We start from the raw sequence: 25,045 nt of genomic DNA, 5'->3' as shown, positions 1-25,045 counted from the left end.
GAAAATGCACCCATGCACCCGCGACAGTGTGCCAGGGCCTGCGATCTAAACATCTTCACTTTAATCGCACAACCCTTTACCGGATAGCATACACCAGAGGTTAAGCCGGTGGACACTGCCCTACCTTGCTTTCTGTGACTTTACTTGAGGTCATAGCGTATCTTGCGTATTGTCAAGGCACCTGTCGTCAATACACCTCCTTGATTGTGGCGTGCGGAGCCATCAGCGCTGCATCGTGTCGCTTCTGTTTCCTGTGAATACTGGCGACGCCCTCGGGGAAGCACCTGTCGCTTGGCGTGTAAGGAGGTGTTTTTAAGGAGCTTAGCGGAAGCGGTGAGGTGCGATGTTCTTCTCGCGCTGCGTCATGGTTGTCTTCAAGGTGCGTGCCCGGACTGCCAGTACCGGCGGGGGGCTTTGGCGCTGGGACTGTTGCTGGGTTCTGGCTGCCTGCGCGCTGGAGACACTGTCAGACGTTTTGTGCAGCACATGAGGGGTAGGCGGGTAGAAGGGCTCCCGTGATGGACATAGGGATACGGTGCGCCGACGCAGCGCACCGACTGCCATCATGTGAACCCACACGCCCCCGAATAGTTCACACTCTTATTTCCCCCCTTTCCCCTTCTTTTTGCAACCGCTAGACAACTGGTGGGAGATCCTGGAACCCGCCCAGCGGCCTGCGCCCGCTGTCGCCCGCGCAGCGGCGCAACCGCACAAAGAACCTTGCGCTGACAATGAAGAATATGTCTATCCTGAAGCTGGCAGAAGCAAACCAGCCGGAGGTGCCGGTGCGGCTTTACAAGCCACTCAACTTCTCGCGGATGCAGTGGATGAAGAAGAAGCTAGAAGAGACGCGGGCGGCGCTAGGGTGGGACATGGAGGCACGGGCGCTGCAGGAGCAGGCGCGCGCGCTGCGGGTGGGCGGCGGGCGGCAAGGGGCCGCGGGCTCGCTGCTGCCGCCCGCTGCGCGGGCGGCGCTGCAAGGCAGTGTAGGTGACAAGTGATGAGACGCGCCCATCAGGAAGTCAGCTTTGTTTGCTTGCATGACTACATGGGTGTGTCACCTGAGCTAAGGCGGCTTGGGTTTGTTTAGACGAGCTGCAGTACAGGCGCAACGCCGCAGCCGTCCGCACGGCACCGTCGCTAGAACGTCAGTAGTAGTGGGGCAGTCAAACACATGATGGCATTGGCCGCTTGAGTACAGCGCCGCCACAGGAGCCGGTTGCAGGCAATCGCTAAGCATGAGGTGCGGTGGCTAGGTCTCGGGGATGGTTAGTAGAAAGGCCTGCACGTTATCGCGCCGCACTGCATCGTACAATGCAGGACGTCTGCTTGGAAGCGCTGCAGCAGTGCGCAACGAAGTTGGACTTTCAGGGCGTGATGGTATTGCCGCCGCGAGGTCCATGGCGTGTTGCTACCATGGACTTGATTGACAATTGCCAGCAGCAAGTTCAATCAAGTGGCGCGATGTACGGTGCCTCACTGTGCCTGGGTATGTCGTGGTCGTGGCGGGAGGGCAGTGTGTCGCAGATAGAGCGGGAGTACGACGGGTACGGCTACCTGCGGGAGGTGCGGCTGGGGCAGGCGGTGAAGGGCGGCTGGAGTGGCGGCCGCATATGAGCACAGGCGGAAGATGGGAGCGTGTTGCGACGGATTCCGGGTGTAGGGCTCAGGTATGGCCGCTGGTTTACGTAGATGGGGCCGTGCCATGTGGAACCGCCTGAGGGCTATGCATTGAGCGGACATGGCTAGTGGCTCACGGTGGCGTGATGGCGGCGAAGAAGGGCGAGCAAGTGTTCGCCACATAGCCCTAATGGTTGCGCGTGCAGCAACCCATATGGCGCAGCGGGCAGTGGGAGCCAAATCTCAAACAAAGCCACCGCAGTATGTGTTACGATGGAGACAAATGAGCCGTAATTGTGAATGTGGAGGAGATGAAAGGCCGCGGACATGTAGCGGCGAGGACATGTGGGTCGGAGCAGTTGAGAGAATGGAAGAGAAGCGCAAACCGCACGCTAGGGCAACCTCAAGGTCAGACTGAAGAGTGATTGTCGCTATAGAGATGTTCGCTTGTGCGTGTTGCGTTTTAAGCACGTCAATAATAAGAGACCACCTATGGTCTTTTGGCGTTGACGTGGCGTGTCAACTCTGGCGACAGAGCTGCACGCGCAGGCCACGGTGGCTGCGCAGGCGACTGAGCAGCACGCGGCTCGGTGATGGCCATGGCTTGGTGATGGCTTGCGCTCTTTTGTAGGGGTGCCCTCGTCAGGTCTTACTGCAAGGTTGTCTCCAGAGTCTCGTTTCTGTGTCTGAGTTGTGGACAAGTGTTCCCCGGTCACGGGACAAGGGGCTCCACAGTCTGAGGCCGAACAACCTCATCGCCCGGACATAGCCGGGGTCGATTTCCACAGGCACATAGCCAAACCAGGTGCCTAGCAATCGTGATGCCACAGCAGAGCCAACCGTAGCCAGACGCAGCACAGTTGTCTGTTGTCAACAGCCACACTACTCGTCATGCCGCTGCACATGCCCTGCCAGCCCCACCGCGGACCGCTACCTAGACACCTGCCAGCTCCTCAGCCTGCGCGCTTGCGCCGCTTCTTGGGCGGCGCTGCGCTCTCCTCCTCCACATGGCCTTTCCCGCCCCCTCCGCTACCAGCGGTGCCCCTGGTCCAGCACTTTTTCACCTAGGGTGGCTCCATATTCACGAAGTCGCTTCCCGCTCCTGCTAACTTTGAACCGCCGCCTACTTGCGACCAATAGGCCCTACTAAATACTTATACGGACTAAACGGACAGGGTGATGGGGGCTTCGCCCCTGCCCCCCCTGAACCTTGAAAAAGGGGGGCGGGAGTCGATGCTCGGGCGGGCTCAGCCCAGAAAGTCATCAGAGCAGTGCGAAGGCGCGCCAGGGTGACCAAGGTGCCGACGACAATGTTAAGTCAAATGTGCCGCTAGATGCAGATGTAGAAGAGGGTGCAGCGCGCGACAGAGAGGTGCCACGTTTGCGTTTCGTTTCGGTCGGAGCGGTTAGAAGGATCCTCCGTCACGGACGCGGAGCTCGGTGCCCCTCGCCCTTGTAACTCTTGCCGAACGATTCGTTTCAACTTGGAGATATGCGGTGACGGTACCTGTGGCAGCTCGTAGTGCGTTGATGGAATTGACTACTGGCGGTTGAGGGAGTCTCGGCGTCGGAATTCCGCGGCACGAACTTTACGCCCGCTCAGCAACTTTTGAAGAAGCGTTATGCCATTATTTACCTCAGGTGTAGCGTTGCGGGCCATTCGCGTTGGGGCCTCGAATTGGAGCAGTTACAGGTCTTAACCCTCTGATGGAATTCCTATAAGAAGTTCGCGGGCGACTCTGCAGGAGGCTACTCAGCGATTCTGTTATATTGCATCCTCTGCTTTTCTAGCGCTGCTTCTTCCGTTTTTCCTAGTTCCTAGTTTCCTGCTGTTCACCACCGCCACGCGAGAGACCCCACATTCAGCGACGCTAGGCTTCAGGAATGATTGCTGCTCGAATGCCTGCCGCTACATCATTCTCCTCATTCGACATCAACCCAGCGCGAGGGGCGCAAATGCGTCGCGCGGAGCCCGCAGCCTGCGACGACCTGCGGCGTATGTCACCATGTCAATCAGCAGCTCTAAATGGCCTAGAAGGCCAGTTTCAACGAGCGGTGGTGCTCGTGGACAGCGTGGGAACTGGCCGCGCTCCTGCAGGCCTCCTACGCCACCACCACAGCGACGGCAAGCAGGTGTGGCTGATGCAATTATGCGATACTTGTTTGTTGCTGTGTCTTAGGCATCCAACCAGCGTAGGAGGGTTTGCTCCGACACATTGCCTTCTGATGTGACTCAGGCATTTCCGGGTGCGTTCACTTCGCAGGACTTGGGAGTAAACTCTCGCACGGAGCAGCACGCTTCAACGTCCACGGCATCGCCGCAAGGCGTCGGCTTTAGTAACACGCCCGCTGGGGGCGTCAGCGCCGTGACGGTGACCGCGGAGGGCGCGCTAGACGAGTACCGCTTCAACATGTTCATGAACGACCTCATGGCGGAGAAGAAGTCCGACATTGTGGGCTTCAAGGGCGTGCTGTGCGTGCAGGTGCGCTGGCCGGCACGTTGGGCTGTATTGCCGTGGCCCTTATTTTGTGTACGGGTAGTACGGGCGCAAGGCACGAGCTTTTGGATGCCACTCAGCAGCGAGGGGCCGGCCCGCACAGCAGTAGCCAGTCGTAGTGCGCAGAGAGTTACTTCAAACCTGCATGTTACCGTTTTGCGTGACCAACCCTGCTAAGTCTGCGTGCGTTGTTGTCATGTGTGTGCAGGGTTGCGGCAACACGAAGTTCGTCGTCCGCGGTTCTCGGGAAGGCCTAGGGTACGGTCCGGCGGAGCAGGAGTGGCAGCCTCTGGAGCAGCGCATCAACCAAATGGTCTTCATTGGGCGAGGGCTGGACAGGGAGGTGAGCAAGCGAGGCTGCTGGAAGGGGCCAGGGGCAGCCACGTGCGGCAGTTTGGTCACTCAGGAGGTTGCAACACGCCGTGACTGATATGGCCAAGTATGTACACCTCTGTTGCGGCATATCGAAAAGCATCGGCTCTTACAACTGTATACCCGTCCCTTCTTTTATTGCGTGCTGCAGGAGCTGACGGCAGGCTTCAGCACTTGTGTGCATGCACCTGCACCCCCGGCGGTGCCGCTGCCGCTGTGGCCTGGCTGCATAGCGTGTGTACCTCAGCAGGCGCAGGCATGGGGCGCTACTTGCTGAGCTGTGGAGCACTCGGTTCCACTCTCGGTCGCTGAATGCTTCTATTTGGCTGTGGCTGGGCTGGTTGTGTGCAGACCATACATGGGCTGTTTCGTTGATCATTGCAACTTCATCCGCAGACTGTGACGCACATGAAAGATTGCCGATTGCCGTGCCCTGGCTTGTTGGCATGGTTTGGAGCTATACTGCTAGGTTTTAAAGCAATTAGCCCTTCCTGATTCTTCTCAGCATTAATAATTCAAGATAACTCATTGATTCATGCTCAACATGTACGCGTCCGCATGTGCCGTCCTGCTGGTTTGTGGCACATGACGCAAGCAGCGCACAGCATGTTGCGTGTGTTGGCTCGTGCATGGTGTGCCGGTTTGTTGCGTTTGCTCTTGTGTGTTTCTCCACCACGAACAAGTTGCGTGCCGTGCGCTGGACGGCTGCGGGCACATGCGGCATTACGCTACGATGATGGTGCTTTCGGGTGTGCGATAGAAGGTAATAACAACCCCGAGACAATGTATGTTTATAGCTTGCGTGGGCGGTCTGACAGACAGGCAGGACACTGCACTCCAGTACCAAACAGGATGACGGGTAGGCAGTATTGTTCACTCCTAATGTACCTAAAAGTCGTTACGTGATATGATGGGTACCTGTGAGGGCGGCAGACGCGCTGATGTGCAGGTGCAGCGGGCTCAATACGAAGCATACAGCCAGCAGCACGGCAAGTGAGATACACGGCAAGTGCATGTACCGTGTACATACATGACCCTGGCGGTCAGTTATGCAGTTTGGTGGTGAGACGGGCTTTAACGAAGTGCTTGCTAGTGAATGCGAATGCAAGACGCCGTCGCGAGCTCCTTTCGCTGCACGGCATAGTGGGACGGCTGTAAAAAGGAGGCCAGCTGTGTCAATCACCGACGAAAGTCAGGTCCCGGTGCTGTCATGGGGTTAGTTGCGGACTGCTCTCCCCTGCAGGCTACCGAGGGCAGACACATGCAAGGTGGAGGAGTCGAGAGGATGATGTGCTGCGTTGTTCTTACAGTAAAAGGACTGCCTAGTAGATGACATAGCCCATTTCCGCAACAGGGCACTACAGAGGATAGAGGCGACCCCCCAAGTATGGCAGCAGCAAGTCACCCGAAAGCCCGTTGAGACTCCGACTGCCCGGCAGCCGGTCGTGAATCCAGCCTACCGGTGTCACGTTCCTAGCTACGGTCAGTGCAGACAATGCGGTGGTGGTGGAGAAGGATTCGGGCCATGCATGCAGCAACACATGCGGCGGGCGCTGTGATTCTTGACGCTCATGAGTTGTGGCCTTGAACATGCAGTTTGTAACTTGCTCTGTGGGTTGTACAAGGTCGTATCTGCTGTGGAGCTCAAGCGGATCGCCTCCTGGCACCACGGGCCCCCTCAAGGGTTGCGAGGCGCCTTTACCTAAGCACGAGAGCAGTTCGGTGCCGCCGGGCGCCGTGATCTCAGCAGCGCGAGCGGTAGCGGTTGTGCAGCCCCGCACGTTTGCAGGGCGGCAAAAGCGAGTTCCGACCTGGCGGCGGCGGCTGCGAGCCACTCAACCGGTTATCCGCGCCCGCACTGAGGCCTGAGGGAGTCCGGTGTCACGCGGCAGGCTGAGTAAGGCTGAACACGCCGTGGCACCTTACCGTGGCCGATACATGATACGCCCCCGTACACCACAGGCTTGTCGATATAGATACATGCCAGAGAGTTTCAACTTTTGCATGCGCCCATGCATCCCTTGCAGTACGCGGGCGCCTGACGCGGATCGTTCCGTGCCCGACCCTCCGCAGCCGATGGTGGTATGTGGAGGCCTGCTGTTTTGCAGTCTTGGACCAATGCTTTATTATAAGGCTGTAATAAACACAAATAAAGTTGTTCTTACTGGGAGGTGTCTTTAACGCCACCAACATAACCCTCATACAGCGCATTTTTGCGTCCCAGTTGTGGTCCACCGCGGCAACTGGCAGATGTACGGCATAACGGCACCATCGCTGTATGTTGGAGGCGCAGCTGGCGGGCAGCCCCCTGAGCGGGCAGGTGGCGCCCGTGGGCTGGGGATCTGGATCACGCGGAAGCGACTCTTGGAGCTGCCGCCCCTGTCGATGGACTTCTGGCGACTGGCGCAGCTACGTACCGCCAGCCATGGCAGCAGCGACTCTGGAGCCGCCGCCCCTGCCGGCGGACTGTTAAGGTAAGATACGCAGTGCTTATCTTCCATCTGCACTGTAGAAATCTGCCGAAGGCGGAGAAAATTTTTGGGTTTGGGTGCCGCGCATCTACGCAGGTGCAGACGTTTTTGGCCGGTTTGGCGCAAAAATGGGGGAAGCGTAGACGGTTTGGGGGGCTTGGGGGCATAAGTGTAGATGCCGCGGTCAAGGTCATCTACGCATGTGTAGATGCCGGGCACGATGCCGGGTGCCTGAGGGCATCTACAAGATACGAGCACTGAAGATACGTCGTTTTGGGCTGGCTGTGGGGAAGGGGCGTCGGGTCAGGTCTGATCGGGTCGGGACGGGTTCACACCACTAGCGGTAGGCTTTTGGACGGGGTAATGAAGCACGCCGGAGGCGTGCAAGGCCGTTACCGGTCAGGAGCGCTTCATGCTCGCCGTATGCGGCCAGAGAGGCAGCGACCCTCCAAGCCCGTTGCGCCTCTATAGTGCGGTACAATTTGGTACTAACGTCCTCGAGCACTGGGGTGTGTGCGGGCCGCTACAACATGCACGCTGCATAGCGCAGTATAGCGCTTAGAGCAGGGCTTGCATCTTCCAGGGGTATACCGCAGCCGCTGCCGCCGGCTGGCGAGAAGGACCCGACGGCATTCAGGGGCTCCACTATGCCCCGCCCCTGCCTCTGCCTGTGCTCCTTGGTTTGCTTTAGTTAGGAGTGGTATTCACAACCCCCCCTTGGGCTGGTATCTACAACCCCCCTCCCTCAACGCCAAGGGGTAGCTGGCGCGAACCATGGGCCGTATTCAAGCCCCACGCGGCGAGAATGCCCCCCCCCGGAAATGCCCAATCTTTCAGGCCCTCTGCATTAGGGTCCGTTGCTTGCCGCTCCCCCTAGGTTGCGTGACAGGCGCGCGTGTTGGATTTGGGGGGTCTGGGGGCCTTGCCCGGTTGCCCCCGAAGACCGGCGGTAGTTTCCGACCTCTACACACGGTAACATGTCTGCTCTCAGTGCGTTCTGCTGACCGCTTCCACTGGTTGCAAGCGACGACAACCTCCGCTGCCGCCTGCACTCGCATTCGCATTCGCATTCGCATTCGCATCTACGCATTTCAATGACACGCCACTTGGTCGGGCGAGAAGGATTGGGCATTTCCGGGGGTGCGTTCTCGCCGCCTTGGGCTGCGTACGGTCCCCTAATCTCGCCAACAAGCCTTTAGGAGAGGTTTGGGGGGCAGAGCCCCCTCCCGAACGCTAAGAATTAGGTGCCGTGGGCGAGAACGTGGTTAGGCCAGCGGCGCCGGCCTAGTCCTGGAGTATGCAAGCCCTGCCGAGCGGTAACGGTTGTGCAGCCCCGCACGTTTGCAGGGCGGCAAAAGCGAGTTCCGGCCTGGCGGCGGCGGCTGCGAGCCACTCAACCGGTTATCCGCGCCCGCACTGAGGCCGGGAGGGAGTCCGGTGTCACGCGGCAGGCTGAGTAAGGCTGAACACGCCGTGGCACCTTACCGTGGCCGATACATGATACGCCCCCGTACACCACAGGCTTGTCGATATGTAGATACATGCCAGAGAGTTTCAACTTTTGCATGCGCCCATGCATCCCTTGCAGTACGCGGGCGCCTGACGCGGATCGTTCCGTGCCCGACCCTCCGCAGCCGATGGTGGTTTGTGGAGGCCTGCTGTTTTGCAGACTTGGACCAATGCTTTATTATAAGGCTGTAATAAACACAAATAAAGTTGTTCTTACTGGGAGGTGTCTTTAACGCCACCAACATAACCCTCATACAGCGCATTTTTGCGTCCCAGTTGTGGTCCACCGCGGCAACTGGTTGAGTTTCTCCTTCCCAACGTTTAATTACATATCCGCACAGAACCAGACCGGTGGACACGCTCTTCTGTTGGGCACACTTGCGCAATTAGTTTTGGGGCTCCGTTGGCCGCGCTCTTGCCCGGAAATGAGCGAGGTCATGGAGATGCATTCCCGGGGCGCCAGGACTGCTGGGCGAGCGGCTATGGCGACGGTGAGCGCGGCAGAATTGCGCCGGAGAGGCATGGAGGAGCGAGCTTTGCGCCCCAGCTGCAACGCGCTCCAGCAATTGGAATGTGTGGAAGCGCGCTGCTTGGGCTTTTAGAATTACAGCAGACAACCCGGGATTTTGTGTAGGAGGATGTCTGCTGTGTGGTTGCATTTTGTGCTCCTCTCACCGCGCGGGCGCGCCGCCTCTTTCGTGTTGCAGAATGTCACTGAGTCAATGCGTCAGGAGCTGAATACAGCAATGGGCACGCTGGAGCTGGCTTCGCCGGACTTTTCTGACCCGCCCTCGCCACGCAGCGGGGCTCGCTCAAGCGGCGAGCACCAGCCGCGGCAGGCGCCGGCCGGAGACCAACAGAATGGGGATGCAGGCAGCAGGGATGGACAGGAGCAGCGCTCGGCGGACCACTCGGCAGCGCAGGCGCGGTTGCAACTCGAGGCGGAGCCGCAACCGAACCAGCCAGCCCCAGGCGCCTGCCCTGGCCAAGCAGCACGCAGCGTGTACTTGTCAATCGCGGAGTCGTTGGCCGGGCGCAAACACGCACGGGAGGAGGACGCAAGGCAGGCAGCGATAGAGAAGGGCGCTTCCACGCCACCCCGGAGGCAGTCGTGTGAGGTGCGTGTGCGCAGCGCGGCAGGCACGACACCTGGCGTTCCGCGAGTTGGTCTGGGCAGCCAGCCAGCCAGCCAGCCAGGGATCCTGGCCGGGTTCTGCGCCGAAGAGATAATATAGCTGTTAGAGAGGGCTGTGGTCGTTGTCAACGGGAACCCACATTGCGGTCTGAGGCAGGCTGACCTGCATGCGCGGGGCTTTTCGCGCGCGCGCGATCTGATCAAGCAGGTCCGCCGGTTCGCCCCTGCTGGGGCGGGCATAACAGCGCACAGCCATGCATTTCACTGCCATGCGCCAGTGTCTGGCACTAGGTCAACATCCACCGCCGCATTCTCTACCCACCGATACTCGGCCTAACTTTCACTTGGGCTCCCCTGCAGGGCGACCGCGGCGCACAGCGGGTGGCGAAGAAGCTCGCGCCGAACGGCAACATGGACCTCGCGGGCGTGGAGGCGGTGGACATCCACGCCTCAGGCGCCTTGGACGAGTACCGCTTCAACATGTTCATGCGCGACCTCATGGCGGAGAAGAAGACCGACATCCTGTGCTGCAAAGGCGTGCTCAACATGCAGGTGCGTGTATGGGGGGGGGCAACTGGGCTGTGGAACAGAGCGTGGGCTGCTGCGTTATGGAGCCAGGGACTTGGGCGGGGGACGCGCCATGGAGTAGGCGGGCCGCTGTGTCGGGATGATGCCGGGCGCTTTGTTGCGCCTGGCATGGTCGTGTGTGCGGCATGCACTGCAAGGGACGTCAGCGGTAGACAGAGGCCTGGAACCGCCAAAGCTAGGGACTCGCGACTGACCCTCGCCATCATTTTAACTCCGTGCACAGGGCTATGGAGACACGAAATTCGTGTTCAAGGGGGCGCACGAGGCAATCTGCTACGGCCCGGCAGAGCAGCCGTGGAAACCGGACGAGACGCGCTTCAGCCACGTGGTGTTCATCGGGCGGGGGCTGGACAAGGAGGTGAGCGAGCGAGCCTGTGCGGTGTACTGCGGGGCTGTGGCTGGGCTGAGACGGTGGCGAGCAGTGCGCCCACGTGGCGAGTACTGGGTGCTGGAGAGAAGCAGCGAGGGATCTGGGCTGGGCCTTTGTATGCCGCGCTCAACGTCGTATGCATACCTGTCCCTGACGATGTGACGCATGCATTGCCGCTCGCGTGCAGGCGTTGAAGGAGGGGCTCAGCTCGTGCCTGTGGAAGCCGCCGCCGCCCGGCTGGGAGAAGATCCGCGACGTTAACACGAAGCTGTCCTTCTATGTCAATAAGAAGACGGGCGAGAAGACGTGGGTGCGTCCTGAGGCGCCAGCATAAATGCACGGCATCCATGCCGCGCTGCCCCGTGCGTCACGCAGGCGCAGCGCTGCGTCTTGGGGGCTGCTGGGGTCACGCTGCGCCGTGGGAAGCGCACAATGGTGCATTTAATTTTGCAATGAAAGCACTGTCGCTGGATTGCCTTGCCTTGCGGGAGCAATGGAACACTGATTACGAGTGGGGGAAATGTGGGTGCGCGAGGAGTCGGACTCAAGGGCAGGGCGCAGCTTTTGAAGCCGGCCTCATGGTCAGAGCAATCCACCAGGTCACAGTACCAAATGCTGGGATGCGTTGCATCTGCGCGCCTTCGAGTACGTGTGCTCTTCAGTCGGATGCAGGACTACATGTCTATCATGCCTTATGCCTGACTATATGGACGCGTTCGCTCGTGGCTGCGAGGCGGCGGCTTTCCTTGTTAGTTTGCCGAGACGCGCGTTGCACTAATGAGACGGGGTGGGGGGCTAGTGATACGTGGCTGCTGTGGCTGCCTGGTGGCCTCCGAGCAGACCATAGTACGTGCGTTGCTTCGTGGCATAGCTATAACAGCTTCCATAGCTGTATCAGACCATGGGCATGCTGATAGCAGCACTGCAGGAAAGGGGGGCTGGTGCAGGGGCTCCCTTGGCTTGCCGTAATGCCGGGTGCGGCGTGGCCGACCGGGCACTGAACTCTAATTGGGGGGAAGGCGGACAAGCGCAACCGCGCAAGGAAAGGGGGATGTGGTTTGGTTTGAAGCAATAAATCACTGATGGCGGACTGGTCGCACGTCGTGGAGTGCTTTTGGTACTGGTTTCGTATCTGGTCGTCGTAACAAGTGTGTCTGACAAGTTTTTGTATTGTGTGTGTTTTCTGCATCCGTAGCGTGTGAACGGCTGCAGCATGGTGCGGAGCCGGCTGCACGTTAAAGTCTGCAGCGTGCAGAGGTAGGACGCCCGGACACAAGATACACGTGCGCAGTTGCAGGGGTAAACACGCCGTGTTAACCCGAACCCGGCGAATCCTGTCGATCGTTGGGCGTACGCTGCGTTTTGGGTCTGGGACACGGGGAAGGAAGGAATGAGATGCCTGTGAAGCAATGCAACTGCGGCAAGTGCGTACCGGAGTGGTGTCCAACTGTTCGTGCATGCGTGCTTGCGTGCACAGAGTAGGGAAGTGATTATGAGGTGTTGACATAGGAAAGCACGGGGGCAGGGAAGTGGTTTTCCTCCAAAGGAAAGTGGACTACTGCACACACCATCCGTGGCCGGTTATCCCCCAGAATACCGGAGGAAGGACAAAGCGCATGGTTTCATTGGGGGGGGATGCAGGAGCTGGCGCGAGCCACGGATGGCCCTAAAACACCATGCGGGCATGTCGCACCCGTGGATGGCACTGTAACTACCAGGCCTGATTACGACACGACGCAGGTGTGACATGGACGCAGATTGCCGTAATGCTGAATCAGCTGAGCGTACGTGAAGCAGGTTACACAGGACGCGAACATCGAACTAAGTGCATCAGCACAGCGCAGCAATGCTTGCCGCTTGCATCATTCAGGGGCAGGCACGTGGCCTGGCGAGAAGAGCCTGGACGTTGCGCTCATGAGGGGAGTAGGGAAGGGGGGGGGAAGGGGCCCGAGGAATGGGGCGCCTGACCTACGGGGCCTCGCCACCCGAACTGGCCCCCTTTTCGGTCGCTTCCCGAGGATACAGCCGCTGCAGCGCAACGGCTTGGTGCTAGGACTGCGTGTGTGGGGGGGGGGGGGGGGGAGGGGCGGTGGGCAGCGCCCGGAAGCCGAAGCGTCATCGCAACCGCGCCGTCCCGTTCCGTGCTAAGGGCACCTTTAACTCGAGAGACATCGAAACCTAATGCTATAGAGTACTATCTTTGTAACTACTGTTGAGTTGAGCGGAGTTGAGCGGATGTGTTGGATTTGTTCGCCGTGGTAGTCTTCTCTCTCGGGGGTATTTACTCACCCATTGCCAGCTTCACAAGTAAAATCGTTTCATGCAGAGTACTCCCAATACCTGCGAACCATACTTAAGCTGCCGTTGGCTAAAAGCTCTCTCGGACATTGTGGAACCTCTCCTTTCACGACGAGGCCTCCTCGCCACCCCGCCTGCAGTTGCGTCTTACATCTTTGCCCTGCCTAGGAACAGCATCGATGTGCAGCTATTCAGGAACGAGCGGCAGCGCTCATAGGATAAAGGAGTCAGAGGTAAGCGGCCATAGTTTTACCTTCGCGTGTTAATCGACCGGTTGTGTAGTCCAACCTTGGGGCCAACGGGAGCTAGAGCACTCTTTCGGAGGCCCGTCCAGGGGCGCGTTAACTGATGATGGTTGGAGGGCCTGGACCCGCGGTCGCGTACACCTGGGGCAGCAAACCTTGCTTCATATGTAATACTGATGTAGTTTATATTTGCCTGCGCGGCGGTTGCTTTCAGATGCGGTCACCACGAAGCCCGAGGATGCGGGTTTTGGAAATCCTTGGCGCGGCGGAGACCGCGGCTGTGACGGCCGCGGATGATGCAGCAGCAGAAGCCCTGTCGGGTCCGATGCAGCTGTTGCGAGTCTCCGACGAAGTGCAGCCGGCGCCCGCTGCCGATGCTGTGGGGCTGGAGGAGTCCCTGGTGGAGTGTGAGTCGCCACGCCGTTGCGCTAAGCGTGCCGCGGACTGCTTCGGTCCGCAGCAAGAAAGCAAGCGGCGATCATCACTTGAGGTGAGCCTTTGCCAGCTTTCCTGCTGATACTGCTAGACACGGGACATGTCAGTGATGCAGGGGCCCGGCAGGGACCTGTTCCCCTTGCACAGTTTGCTTCTGTTGCTCATATGTCAGCTCCTCCTCGCTTATGCACGCGCAGGAGCGGCGGGACGTGCCTATGGAGCCGGCGGCGGTAAACTCGGGCGGCCTGGCCAATGCTGATGCGCCACAGCCAGCTCTCGCTTGCGATGTGTCCACGCCCGCCCGCCTGCTTCCCGCGGGCATGGACGCCGTAACGGTGGTGGCGGAGGGGCCGCTAGACGAGTACCGCTTTAACATGTTCATGAACGACCTGCTGGCGGAGCGGCGGAACGACATCGTGGGCTTCAAAGGCGTGCTGTGCGTGCAGGTGCGTGCCGTCCGAGCGTTTGGGCCCTAGCCACCGGCGGTGGCGTGCTGATGGCAGGCTTCAGCGCATGGGAAGAGAGGGAGCCCATACAGGTTCCCTGCACAGCATTCGGTGATGTCCGTGCCACACGCTGACACTGCGCTTACCTGCCATCTCTCTGCCTTTGTTATGCGGCAGGGCTGCGGTGACATCCGGTTCGCAATCAGGGGCTCGCGGCGATCAATTCGCTATGGCCCGTCTGGGCAGGCCTGGCAGCCGGAGGAGTCGCGTGTGAGCCGCATGGTCTTCATCGGCCGTGGGCTGGACAAAGAGGTGAGCAATAGGGAACCGAATCTGGTGCGGCTAGCATACACAATGACACAAACCAGGATGCATTTACCCCAGGCTCAAACTGCAACCTGAATAACGCTTGCGTTCTTGTGGTTGTGGTCATGTGCGTCTGCAGGATCTCGCGGCAGGCTTTCGCACCTGCATCGCAGCGCCGGTGCCGCAGGTGGCTGCCCCTCGCTGAGCGCTGGAGTCCCGGGCTTGAAACCCAACGGTCACTGCGGCAACAGGGTCTGTATCGCCCTGCTCTCTGACTGACCTTGGCGCCAAGTCCGGGTCCTGGCTGACGCATTAGGCTCCACGCATGCGCGCGCGCGCCTGGCGTCCATTGTTGGGACTGTGACACTGTTCTATTTATAGATGTGTGCGAGTGGGATTGTGGTCATTATGGCCCAACCTGCCGACTTCGTGCTCGCTCAGTATCTGTACAGATGCACTGCTGAATTCATGTTTGCATCGGAGATAATTCATGTGGTGATGATGTCGATTCCGGACTTGTACCGCACCTAAAGCATTGAGGCCACGGGACCTGCGGCCTCTTGACGCACTGTCAGGACGGCGCCGGCCTTGGCACACTGCTAATGCAGTTGTGGGGATGTCGGCTGGACGCACAGGCACAGGAGGAGGTAGCGCCTTCCTAGGCCTGAGACGTACAGCATGTACCCGCACTGCCGCTCATTTATCTGTATGCCTCCGCTACCGAGATGTAGTTGATGGGAGGCAGCGCTAGAGTTTGGCAATTCAAGCTCCTAAATATCTTCCTAAGAACTTCGGCTACTCCTGCCGGCACTGACGGGTAGCACCATCGGGCAGGTAGCGCGTTGTTGTGTCGCTGTGCACTTGAACCGTTTGCCAACACTCCATCCCCCAATTCCAAGGGCGGAAGAGTGGTGTAGGTGCGCTCAGAGAGCTGGTTGGTAAATATTAATGCATGTTGTTGTCGAGTTTGCTGCAACTGGTGCTGTGTGGACTGGGTCGGTGTCGGAAGGCCTGGTGGTGGTGGCGGGTAAGGAAATGTGGGAAAACAATCCAGGGGTTCCCTGGAACATTCGGAAGGGGGGCGGGCGCGGGGGCTGGGGCCGGGGGAATAACCAATAACGGGCTCGAGGGCTTGCAGCGCTTCTGGGGACTAGGGAGAGGCTGATGCCGCATGGGCTTTGACAGCCGCCATGTGTGAGTCTGGTGTAAAGCAAGAGTTCTCGTGCCTTGATAATTAAGAGGACGCAGATGTCGTTGGGCACTGATAACACATTCCCAAAAGGGTGGCCTACTGTCAAGCGCGTTTACTTCACGGGTAGCTACTGTCAAGCGCGTTTACTTCACGCGTATGGACTGGGCCCTGCCCTTGTGAAAGCGTCGCCGATCCACCTGGTTGCCCTGCCATCACCTGTAGCTCTCTGCACCTCCCCCTCATCGGAAACCAGCCTCATACCGTATTATTGACGTGCGTTGCGGAACTCATAGATGCTGAGTGCAACGTCCGCCAGCGTCCGCCCATCTAGGGCCCCACAGCGCTTCTATCCGAACTGAGGAAGGAACCAAGATAACAGTGAGCAACATCACCGTGCATAGATGCAACACAACCGTGGGCTTACTGCCTTCACTGTGCGTGTACTGCACACATACGCCACAAGAACAGCTGCTGACTCAAGAAAGCCGTGCCACCGCAACCTGCAAAGCCCCTGAGACAAACGAAATTAATGTTGCTCCGCATCTTGTGCCACCGCGACTGCCCTTGCAAACCCATTAGTCAAGACGCCTGTAGCAGATTCCGCATTGGTACCTACAGGCTGCACGCCGTTATGACCACAGGCATTCCCCATCATTGCAAATGCAACCGCCATCACGGTCTGCATTGGATGAGCGGCCGCCACCAGCGCACTGCATCATCCCTGGCGCGGCCGGTCAAACTTCAGCCCCTGCACGTGCGTTGTCAGTTGCCGGAGCCACTGTGGCCGCTTGTCCACACGCGCCTCCTCGAATTCTGTGATGGCATTTCGGAGGGGGGGGCGGGAGAGTGAAGACCAGCCGCGGGCTCAGCGCTCGAATCGAGGCAACAGTGCCTCAGCAAACTCAAAGCCGGCCAGCGTACTAACGGCGGTCCTGCATACCCGTCGCCGAAGCCATCACACCCACTCTTCGATCGTTATGATACAGCCCTTGCATTTCTACATGATCGGGACGGGGTACTCCCCATCCCTCCACCCAAGGGGGACGGCAAGGCATCCGCGTCACGGCTAAGTAGCGGCCACCTGCATGCCTCGCCGTCCCCGTGTGGCAGATGCACTATGCGTTCCACCCCCTTCCCAGCCGGATCTCGCATTACGGTACCACCAGCTGCTCTGGTTCTTGAGCCGGGTAACCATGCCGGCAGCCACGTGCCCTCCAGCTCTCTCACCCGGATCCACCACGATGTAGTTGGAGCCCCAGGCCGCCCCATAGCCCCAGCCTAGCCCCACGCCCGCGCCGCAGCCACCCCCTGTCGTGCGGAAGGCGTCAGCACAGTAGGCGCAATCAGTGCCCGGGTCAGTTCATGAGTCCGTGAAAAGCCGGTGAGCCATGGGTCCGGCGCGTGGTGGAAGAGCGTGCGGCCAATCCCAGCCGTGGACTTGTTGCCTCATCATCGACCATGCCTAACCATGAGAAAGCGAAACTCGTTGGAAGCGCCCAGCCATGCAAGGAGCCTGCCACGCGTTTGCTCGTCAACGCCCTGTCCCGCAGACAACCATTGCTGGGACCCTAGCGTGACCATGCGTACTCATGCGTGCATGGCCTAGACTATCAGTGCGCCACATCATTCACATCAATTGCAGGGTATGCAAGGGTGCAGCCGCTGCATGCAGTACCCAGTCCGCCACCCCTGCGGCGTTTCGAAGTGCCGGTACCGTACACGTGATCCTGCGCCCGACGGCCGCCCGCGTACCCAGTGCACTCTACATGGCGCAATCCGAACTCGCCTGGCCCTGGTTGCATGCCGTTCTGTCGGATACGCGCGTGTGTCGGCACAGCTCAGGCCCGTGCTTCCCTTAGTTTTTGGCACCGCCAAACCCGGAAGAGCCCCGGGACACTCTGCGTCCCGCCGCACCTGCACCCATTCCTCCGACTCCGATGGGCCCTCCTCCAAAGCCCCAGCCGACGCCAAATCCGCAGCCCGTGCCGACACCTGCGTGTTTTCAGGGGTTGGGTGAGCTTCACTGTTGTTTGCGCCCGAGCGCCTAGGGTATTGAGCACGTGCATGTCCGTTGATGCCATATAGCTAATTGACCAGGCATGTAACGCGAGGGAAGGGAGCACTGGGAAGGAAGGCTGGGAGCGGTTCACCCCGCAGATGGATGAATCTCTTACCCAGGCCAACGCCTCCACCAAAAAAGCCACGTCCACCCATGTGAATGTCCGGCGTATGATGGTAGTCAAGAGGTCGCTAACAGCGGGCGCAGCAATTTACGCTGAGCTGGACCGAATTGTCTTGTCGTCCTGGCGGTCTATTCTTTATATACTTTGTTCAATGCAAGCTTCTTATGCTCCTCTACAGTGGTTTAAGGGCACAGCTAACTGTCTAGTCTTGCCGAAACCCCATTCTTGCATTCCACTAAAGCTAGTGCTTACAACTCAAAGTGAACAAATCTTGCTATCTAAAACCCAAAATGGCGGCCGACGCGCCGCAGGAAGCGGCTTTAGAAATAAGCAGCAGACTTTGCGTGAAGAACCTGCCGAAATACGTTGACGAAAGCCGTCTAAAGGAGTTTTTCAGCGCAAAGGGCGAGGTTACCGATGTCAAGGTCCTGCGCACGAAGTGAGCGAGCGCTGCCGACGGCCGGGCGGCGGAGGGAAGATTTGCCGACGCCGCGTTCGAACTTGCACGGTTCCGGCGGGCGCCCAGCGTCTGTGGGGCTGCTTCAATGATGACACGACTGCATCCACTCGCCGACGTGCGCGTGCGGTAACCACCCACACCGTGTTCGTGCCGCATGCCTTCGCCGCAGGGATGGCCGGTCGCGGCAAATGGGGTTCATCGGGTTTAAGTCTGTTGATGACGCGGCGCTGGCGATGAAGTACTACAACAAGTCTTACATGGACACGATGCGGCTGGAAGTGGAGGTGTGTGCGTGCGACCAAGTGGCGGGGCAGGTGTCAGGGCAGGAGGCAAGACTGGTGACACCGCATCAGTGCCGCACAACTGATGGCAACTACCGTACCCGTGCCGACCGCTTTGAACGGATTTTGCAACCGCTGCCGTACATATGAACACGCAGTACGCCCGCAAAGTGGGCGACGACCAACTGCCGCGTGCCTGGAGCAAGCACACCACCGGCACCAGCGCCAACAAGAAGCTGGCTGGACCGGCGGCGCCGGCGGCTGGCGGCGCCGGCGCAGAGGCGGGCGCGGGCGGCGCGGGTGACAAGAAGGGCGCCAAGGGCAAGAAGGGCAAGGGCGAGCCGCTGCCGGGGGAAGGTGAGGTGTCACAGGGCCGGCATGCAGGCCCTGATATGCTGTGGGTTGCAACCTGCGACTGCCCCGCGTGGCGGCGCGTTTGTCCCGGCTCTCCACCTCCCCGTAACCCAACGTTACCGAGTCTTCACCGAATCGTCATCGGTCTGCATTGCTGCCTTCAGAGGATCCCAAGCTGCGTGAGTTCCTGGCGCTGATGGCGCCCCGCGCCAAGGCCCGCATCTGGGCCAACGATGAGCTGGAGGCCGCCGCCGCTGATGGCGACGCCGCCGCAGCAGCAGCGGTAGAGGCGCAGCGGCAGCAGCAACAAAAGGCCGCGGCGGCGGCAGAGAAGCAGCTGCGGCGGCAGCTGGCTGCCGGCAGCGATGGCGAGGATGGCGACGACGATGATGACGAGTACCAGGACTGGTCGGGGGCGGTGGCGGCGGCGCACCGCCCGGCGGGCGGCGACAGCGATGAGGAGCTGGTGCCTGGGCCGGGGCGGCGGCCAGCAGCCGGGGGCCAAGAGGAGGAGGGCGAAGGGGACGAGGAGGAGGAGGGGGCGGGCGCGGGGCGGCGTGGCGGCGACGAGGTGGTGGTGAATGAGGCGGTCTCGGACCTGGAGTACCTGCGTTCGCGCATGAAGCGCTGGGACGAGGATGACGACGACGAGGGTGAAGATGTGCTGGCGGGCAAGAAGCAGCAACAGCAGCAGCAGCAGCAGCAGCAGGGGCACAAGGGGCAGAAGGACGCTGCGGCGCGAGGCGACCAGAGCGGCGTGGGCACCTCGCCGCGCTGCGAGGGGCCGGCGGGACCGGCGGGCGGCAAGGCGGCCGGGAAGAAGGGCGCCGCGGCGGCGGCGGCGGCAGCCGCTGGCAAGCGGACGGCGGCGCAGGCCGACGGCGATGATGCCATGGATGACGTCGGTGCTGGGCAGTTATCAGAAGATCTGCCTGGAGACGGCGATGTGCACATGCGGGATGCCGACGGCGCAGGCGCCGCCGCAGAGGCGCGGCAGCGCCCCGGGAAGCACGGCGTGCCGGAGGCGGGCGCAGTTGCTGGCGGTCACGAGGAGGTCATCATGGACACGGCCCGGCTGTTTGTGCGCAACCTGGCATACACAGCCACGGAGCCGGACCTGTCGGAGCTGTTCGGCGGCTTAGGCCAGCTGGAGGAGGTGCGCGCGGGGGCGAGGGGGCGGGGGCGAGAGGGGGCGAGGCGGCGCAGGCGAGGGAGCGGGGGCGGGGGCGTGAGCACCGGCGTGGTGGGAAGGGGTGTGGACGCGGCTGTGTGTTGTGAAGGGCAGGACGGGCGGGCATGTGCGTGGCGGGAGCGGCGGAGGGCAAGGAGTAGTTTATTCCTATCCCAACTAAAGACGGCAGAGAGGCAAGGCACGGGGGGTATGTTGGCTGTGTGGCCCAGGGCCGGGCCCGCCTACCGTATGGTTCGTTATGTGCGGCCCGTTTGACCGGTAACCGTTGATCTGGCCGCCGTCCGCTGAACACTGCACGCCACAGGGAGACCAAGCGCAGCAAGGGTGTTGCCTACGTGCAGTACCAGATCCCGGAGGATGCGGTGCGCGCGGCGCAGCAGCTGGACGGAACCATCTACCAGGTGGGCTGGGGTGGTGAAACGGCGGGGCTCAGACTTTTAGTTTGCACCATGTGAGAGCACGAGTTGTGGAGGTGCATGCGGGCAGACAGCAATGGGGGCGATACGCTCTGCAGATGAACGACAATCAACAGCATCGTGTTCCTGACGTGAATTCGCCTTTTGCGATTATACTTTCCACCCCAGGGGCGGCTCTTGCACATCCTGCCGGCTAAGCGCGCACCGGGCAGTGTGGCCGCTGCCGCCGCGGCCTTGGCAGCAGCGGCGGCGCCGGGGGAGGAGGGTGCAGAGGGCGAGACAGGTGAGCCCCATCCGATGCCCCAACAGCCCAACCACCCCAACCAGATGCCATCTGTCCATGGCCCCTGCAACAGCCACACCTGCGTTGCCTCTTCTCAGCCATCGACACCCCACCAACCACTCCAAGTCCTCTCGCCTACCTGCTATGCTTGTCTCTGCAACGCCTCGCAGTTCCAACATCTGCTAACCAGTCATGCCTGCACACACACACACACACACACACACACACACACACACGCACCTACACACCTTTGCAGGCCGGCAGCAGCCAGGCGGTGCGCCGGGCACCTCCTCCTTCAAGGCGGCGCGCGAGGCGCAGCGCAAGGCGGACGCGGGCAACCGCGCGGCCTGGAACACGCTGTTCATGCGCGCAGACACGGTGGCGGAGGCGGTGGCGGCGCACTACGGCCTCAGCAAGGCCGCGCTGCTGGACGCGTCGGCGGGCGGCGGCAAGGGAGGCGACAGCGTGGCGGTGAGGCGGGCGGTGGGGGGGGGGTTTGCAGGGATGTTTGGAAAAGCGGGCGGTGGGGGGGCGGGCGGTGGGGGGGGGCGGTGGGGGGGGGCGGTGGGGGGGAGCGGTGGGGGAGCCGGTGGTGAGGTGCTGGTGGTGGGGCCGGGGCGGGGAGGGATGCTGGCGGGCGCGGTGGCATGGTGCTGGTGGGAAGGGTGCAGAGGGTAGAGCTGGAGAGCGATCGGTGCTCGTGGAGGCCGTTGCGTGTGCGTGTGTGTTTCGCATGCTGACCAAACCGCATCCAACCAATCCTTGACGGCTGCAGGTGCGCATGGCGCTGGGCGAGGCGCAAGTGATCGCCGCCACGAAGCAGGCGCTGGCGGAAGCAGGTGCGTGTGTTTTGGGGGGGGTCCTAGGGTGGGCTGCAGGGCCGTTTGACATGCTAGCACGGGCCGCGGGGGCATGCGCTCACAAAGCCACACAGCGCCCCTACGTCGCACCCCGGCGACGGCACCTGGCCCGTGCCGCACGTGCTGCGGTATCTTCCTGCGTTCCTTTTGCACAAGCCTCTCCCCGCCACGCGCGCTCCCTCTCTCTCTCCCTCTCTCTCCCTCTCCTAAACTGCCTGCCCGTGACGTCGCGGCCGCAGGCGTGTCCGTGGATGCGTTGGAGCGGGCCGCCGCCGCCAGCGGCAAGGCCTCCGCCTCCACGGCTGTGGCCCGCAGCGCCACCACACTGCTGGTGAAGAACTTGCCCTTCAGCGCGGACGAGGTGCGTGGCATTGCGGCGTTGCGGCCAGTTGTAGCACAGGGCAATTAACACATGTTACGGCACTCAGCTCCGCAGACATGCTTGTGCGCTCACAAATCTCTTTTACCTCGATCAAATGATTGCCATGGGCACAAAATGCATGTGTTTGATTGCTCGTGCATATGATGGCTAATCTGTTGCTTGTTGCGCGGCGGCGGCGGCGGCGGCGGCCCCCACAGGACGAGCTGCTGGCTGTGTTTGGGCGGTGCGGCCCGGTGTCGCGACTCGTGCTGCCGCCCGCCAAGGCGATGGCGCTGGTGGAGTTTACGGAGCCGCAGGACGCGCGCTCGGCCTTCAGGTGCGGCTGTGGCGTCATGCCGGGTAGTGCGCAGTTACCCCGTGGTCGCTACGTTGTTGCAGGCTCGCGTTGCAAAAGGCCAGCGTAGCTTGCTTACAAATAGAGCTAGCGTACGTGGCTGTACGCGTGTTGTAGAGCACAAGGAAAACAAAGCGCGAAGACAGTGTGTGCGCGTGTGTTTGCCCCAAGTCACGGCGGCGGCTGCAGTTTCTCCTTGCAGCGCGACTGTTTCCTTACGGGAATGGTTGTTCAAAGTTAGCCCCAAGTCACCGCCGCACCGCTCCTCTGGTATGCGTGCGCTGATGTGCTGGTGTGCTGCGGCCGTCGCGTAGGTCGCTGGCGTACAAGAAGTACCACCACGTGCCGCTGTACCTGGAGTGGGCACCCGCAGACGTCTTCAGCGGCCCGCCGCCCTCCAAGGCGACCGCCGCCGCCGCGGCAGCGGCGGCGCCCGCCGACAGAAAGGCCGCCACCGCAGGCGGCACCAAGCCCGGCAAGGACGGCGCGGCCGCGGCAGCGGCCGACGCCGCGGCGGCGGATGTGCACACCGGCGCGGGCGCTGATGGCGACGCGGAGGGCGATGCTCCGGCGCCGGCGGTGGTGGGAACCATTTTTGTCAAGAACCTGGCGTTTGCGACGACGGACGTGGCGCTGAAGAAGCACTTTGACAAGGCCGTGTCGGCGGCGGGCGGCTCGCTACACAGCGCGCTGGTGGCGAGGAAGCAGGGCAAGGACGGCGCGACGCTGAGCCTGGGGTGAGCTGGGTGGTGTTGGGCTGAGCCTGGGGTGAGCTGGGTGGTGTTGGGCTCAGCCGTAGTGATGCGCGGCGGGAGGTGTTAGGGTGGGCAGGGCTGCGGGTGCAGCAGCGAGCTGGGCAACGGTGCCGTGGGAACACTGTGTATGTGGCTGTGAGCAGCGCTGCATGGGTTGCCCTAGCAAGGACAGCTCTGAGTATCTCACTTCTCCGTCTTTCGCGCCGTTGCCGCTATCGCCATACAGGTACGGCTTCGTGGAGGTGGACAGCGAGGCGATCGCGTCGCTGGTCATCAAGAAGCTGCAGGTGCGGGGCAGCGCGAGCCGTCTGTTTGTGTTAGGAAGCGCAAGGGAAAGACGCATGCAGATGCCTGTTGCCAACGGCCCGATGCGTCGGCAGGTCATTTCCGCCCGCTGGCGTATGCATGAGGGCGCTTGCGACGTATTGGAGGGTGCGAACGGCTTGCGGACGGTGCTGTGCAGCATTTTGCACTGATGTTGCCTGCTGTCACTGTGTTACGCAGGGAACCATGCTTGACGGACACAAGCTAGGGCTGCAGCTGAGTCGGGGCCGCAAGACGGCGCCGGCAGCAGGCGCCAAGGCCGCTGCGAAGAAGGGACAGGAGGTGAGCGAGCGGACGTCGCCAGGAAGTACCGCTGGCCAGATAGATGCTGACTATGGCCTCCCAGCATTTCCGTACCGTATACAGTCAGGCTGCGACACGGTCATTGTCCGCAGCTTCTCTATGGTTGCTTAGAGAGTTTTACGTTTTTCACATCTGTGTACTCCAATTCGTGCCCCGATTAACAGGACGGTAGCGTCAAGCTGGTGGTGCGTAACTTGGCGTTCGAGGCAACCAAGAAGTGAGCGGGGGGACTGAGGCAGAGTCGGGACGCGATGCAGGCCCCACCTCGGCCCGTGCTGTGTCGGCTATGGCACCGGGCCGAACCTGTTTTGCCTGCTCGTGTGAGTGTTGGGGGCACGGCCTTCTATCACCAACAAAGCTAACCGCCTGTTTGTTTGCCGCATCCTTGCCGCGCCTCAGGGACATCCAGGGCATGTTCAACCCGTTTGGGCACCTCAAATCCTGCCGCCTGCCCAAGAAGTTCGACGGCAGCCACCGCGGCTTTGCGTTCGTGGAGTTCGTCACCAAGCAGGAGGCGCGCAACGCGCTGGAGGGTGAGTGGCCTCCGTCCCGTGGTTGAGCAAGCGCACATGTAGAGCAGTTGCCGTGTGACGCAAGCGTCAGCGTGGCCCGCAAACCTGCAACGGCCAGCGCGCCGCGCCGGCCTATCGCGCACCTCCCATCAGCACCGTCATGCTGTTACCGCTGGCACCAACTCCCTCAGCCTGGCGAAGGCTCTCCTCCCCCTCTTCCCAGTGCTTCCTGTCTATACCGGTACATGAGCGCACACGCACTTATGCACCCCCTTCAGCTCTTCACTCACTCTTCTGCTGACACACGCCCTGCAACACACACACACACACACACACACACACACACACACACACACACACACAGGCGTGGGCGGCACGCACTTGTACGGGCGCCGTCTGGTTGTGGAGTATGCCAAAGAGGAGGAGGGCCTCGAAGACATCCGCAACAAGACCGCCAACAAGTTCAAGCGTGACGAGGAGGCGGAGGCGGGCGCCGCGCCCGCCAAGCGGCTCAAGCTGTGAGCGGGAAGCAAGGAGGAGCGCTGGAAAGCACGGGAGTGGTTTCGGGCGGTGCGCGGCACAGCGTGTGTTTTGGTTGGTGGCTCGTGCTGTTCTGCGGCTGCGTGTTGGGTGTCGGTATAGCTCCAAGTGCGGCCGGTAGCATCAGTGGTGGTGGCGTGATGTTGGGGTTGGGGACGAGGCCGGCCTTGGTGTGGCGTGGCTGTGCCACTGTGGTAATAGAACTGTGATAGGCGTGCAGCGGCTGTGCAGCGGCTGTGCAGCGGCTGTGCAAGGGATGCGACGGTAAGCGCGGAAGTTGGAGCGGTACTCTGCACGCAGAGACTAGGTTAGGCGCATGAATACTTGTGTAATTGAAGCCCTACAGGCGCGCTGTGTACATGGGTCGACTCGGGAAGGCTG

The 25,045-nt window shown here is 61.1% G+C and overlaps 7 protein-coding genes across 7 annotated transcripts; 6 read left to right on the top strand and 1 right to left on the bottom strand.

Annotated features, from left to right (window-relative positions):
• Window positions 1–86: 86 nt before the first annotated feature.
• Window positions 87–2,291, top strand: CHLRE_16g684950v5 (uncharacterized protein). Its single transcript, XM_001691877.2, has 2 exons — window positions 87–379; window positions 639–2,291. Exons 1-2 carry the CDS (start codon window positions 344–346, stop codon window positions 999–1,001), a joined length of 399 nt encoding a protein of 132 aa, XP_001691929.1. The 5' UTR covers window positions 87–343; the 3' UTR covers window positions 1,002–2,291.
• A 975-nt stretch (window positions 2,292–3,266) lies between these two features.
• CHLRE_16g685000v5 (uncharacterized protein) lies at window positions 3,267–6,105 on the top strand. The gene is made up of 4 exons (XM_001691878.2): window positions 3,267–3,753; window positions 3,885–4,103; window positions 4,327–4,461; window positions 4,642–6,105. Exons 1-4 carry the CDS (start codon window positions 3,505–3,507, stop codon window positions 4,765–4,767), a joined length of 729 nt encoding a protein of 242 aa, XP_001691930.1. The 5' UTR covers window positions 3,267–3,504; the 3' UTR covers window positions 4,768–6,105.
• A 521-nt stretch (window positions 6,106–6,626) lies between these two features.
• Window positions 6,627–7,552, top strand: CHLRE_16g685052v5 (uncharacterized protein). Its single transcript, XM_043071529.1, has one exon. It carries the CDS (start codon window positions 6,741–6,743, stop codon window positions 6,966–6,968), a length of 228 nt encoding a protein of 75 aa, XP_042915945.1. The 5' UTR covers window positions 6,627–6,740; the 3' UTR covers window positions 6,969–7,552.
• A 1,114-nt stretch (window positions 7,553–8,666) lies between these two features.
• On the top strand, window positions 8,667–12,286 carry CHLRE_16g685050v5 (uncharacterized protein). The gene is made up of 5 exons (XM_001691879.2): window positions 8,667–8,961; window positions 9,178–9,588; window positions 9,966–10,157; window positions 10,417–10,551; window positions 10,751–12,286. The coding sequence occupies exons 1-5, from the start codon at window positions 8,896–8,898 to the stop codon at window positions 10,895–10,897; spliced, it is 951 nt and encodes a 316-aa protein (XP_001691931.1). The 5' UTR covers window positions 8,667–8,895; the 3' UTR covers window positions 10,898–12,286.
• A 460-nt stretch (window positions 12,287–12,746) lies between these two features.
• On the top strand, window positions 12,747–15,514 carry CHLRE_16g685100v5 (uncharacterized protein). The gene is made up of 5 exons (XM_001691880.2): window positions 12,747–13,094; window positions 13,321–13,596; window positions 13,739–13,987; window positions 14,165–14,299; window positions 14,433–15,514. The coding sequence occupies exons 1-5, from the start codon at window positions 13,041–13,043 to the stop codon at window positions 14,496–14,498; spliced, it is 780 nt and encodes a 259-aa protein (XP_001691932.1). The 5' UTR covers window positions 12,747–13,040; the 3' UTR covers window positions 14,499–15,514.
• A 1-nt stretch (window position 15,515) lies between these two features.
• On the bottom strand, window positions 15,516–17,836 carry CHLRE_16g685150v5 (uncharacterized protein). Its single transcript, XM_001692037.2, has 4 exons — window positions 17,660–17,836; window positions 17,400–17,477; window positions 16,713–16,793; window positions 15,516–16,298 (listed from the first exon to the last, which is right to left on the bottom strand). The coding sequence occupies exons 1-4, from the start codon at window positions 17,697–17,699 to the stop codon at window positions 16,201–16,203; spliced, it is 297 nt and encodes a 98-aa protein (XP_001692089.1). The 5' UTR covers window positions 17,700–17,836; the 3' UTR covers window positions 15,516–16,200.
• A 100-nt stretch (window positions 17,837–17,936) lies between these two features.
• CHLRE_16g685200v5 (uncharacterized protein) lies at window positions 17,937–25,008 on the top strand. The gene is made up of 16 exons (XM_043071533.1): window positions 17,937–18,107; window positions 18,298–18,412; window positions 18,568–18,766; window positions 18,928–19,969; window positions 20,260–20,356; window positions 20,540–20,654; window positions 20,911–21,125; window positions 21,430–21,493; window positions 21,754–21,875; window positions 22,094–22,212; window positions 22,545–22,967; window positions 23,212–23,272; window positions 23,490–23,591; window positions 23,777–23,829; window positions 24,012–24,145; window positions 24,489–25,008. The coding sequence occupies exons 1-16, from the start codon at window positions 17,959–17,961 to the stop codon at window positions 24,644–24,646; spliced, it is 3,168 nt and encodes a 1,055-aa protein (XP_042915944.1). The 5' UTR covers window positions 17,937–17,958; the 3' UTR covers window positions 24,647–25,008.
• The last annotated feature ends 37 nt before the right edge of the window (window positions 25,009–25,045 follow it).

Source organism: Chlamydomonas reinhardtii, chromosome 16 (assembly GCF_000002595.2).
Source record: "Chlamydomonas reinhardtii strain CC-503 cw92 mt+ chromosome 16, whole genome shotgun sequence".
Lineage (NCBI taxonomy): Eukaryota > Viridiplantae > Chlorophyta > Chlorophyceae > Chlamydomonadales > Chlamydomonadaceae > Chlamydomonas > Chlamydomonas reinhardtii.
Note: the sequence above shows the minus strand (reverse complement) of the source record. Positions and strands in the feature narration are given on the sequence as shown.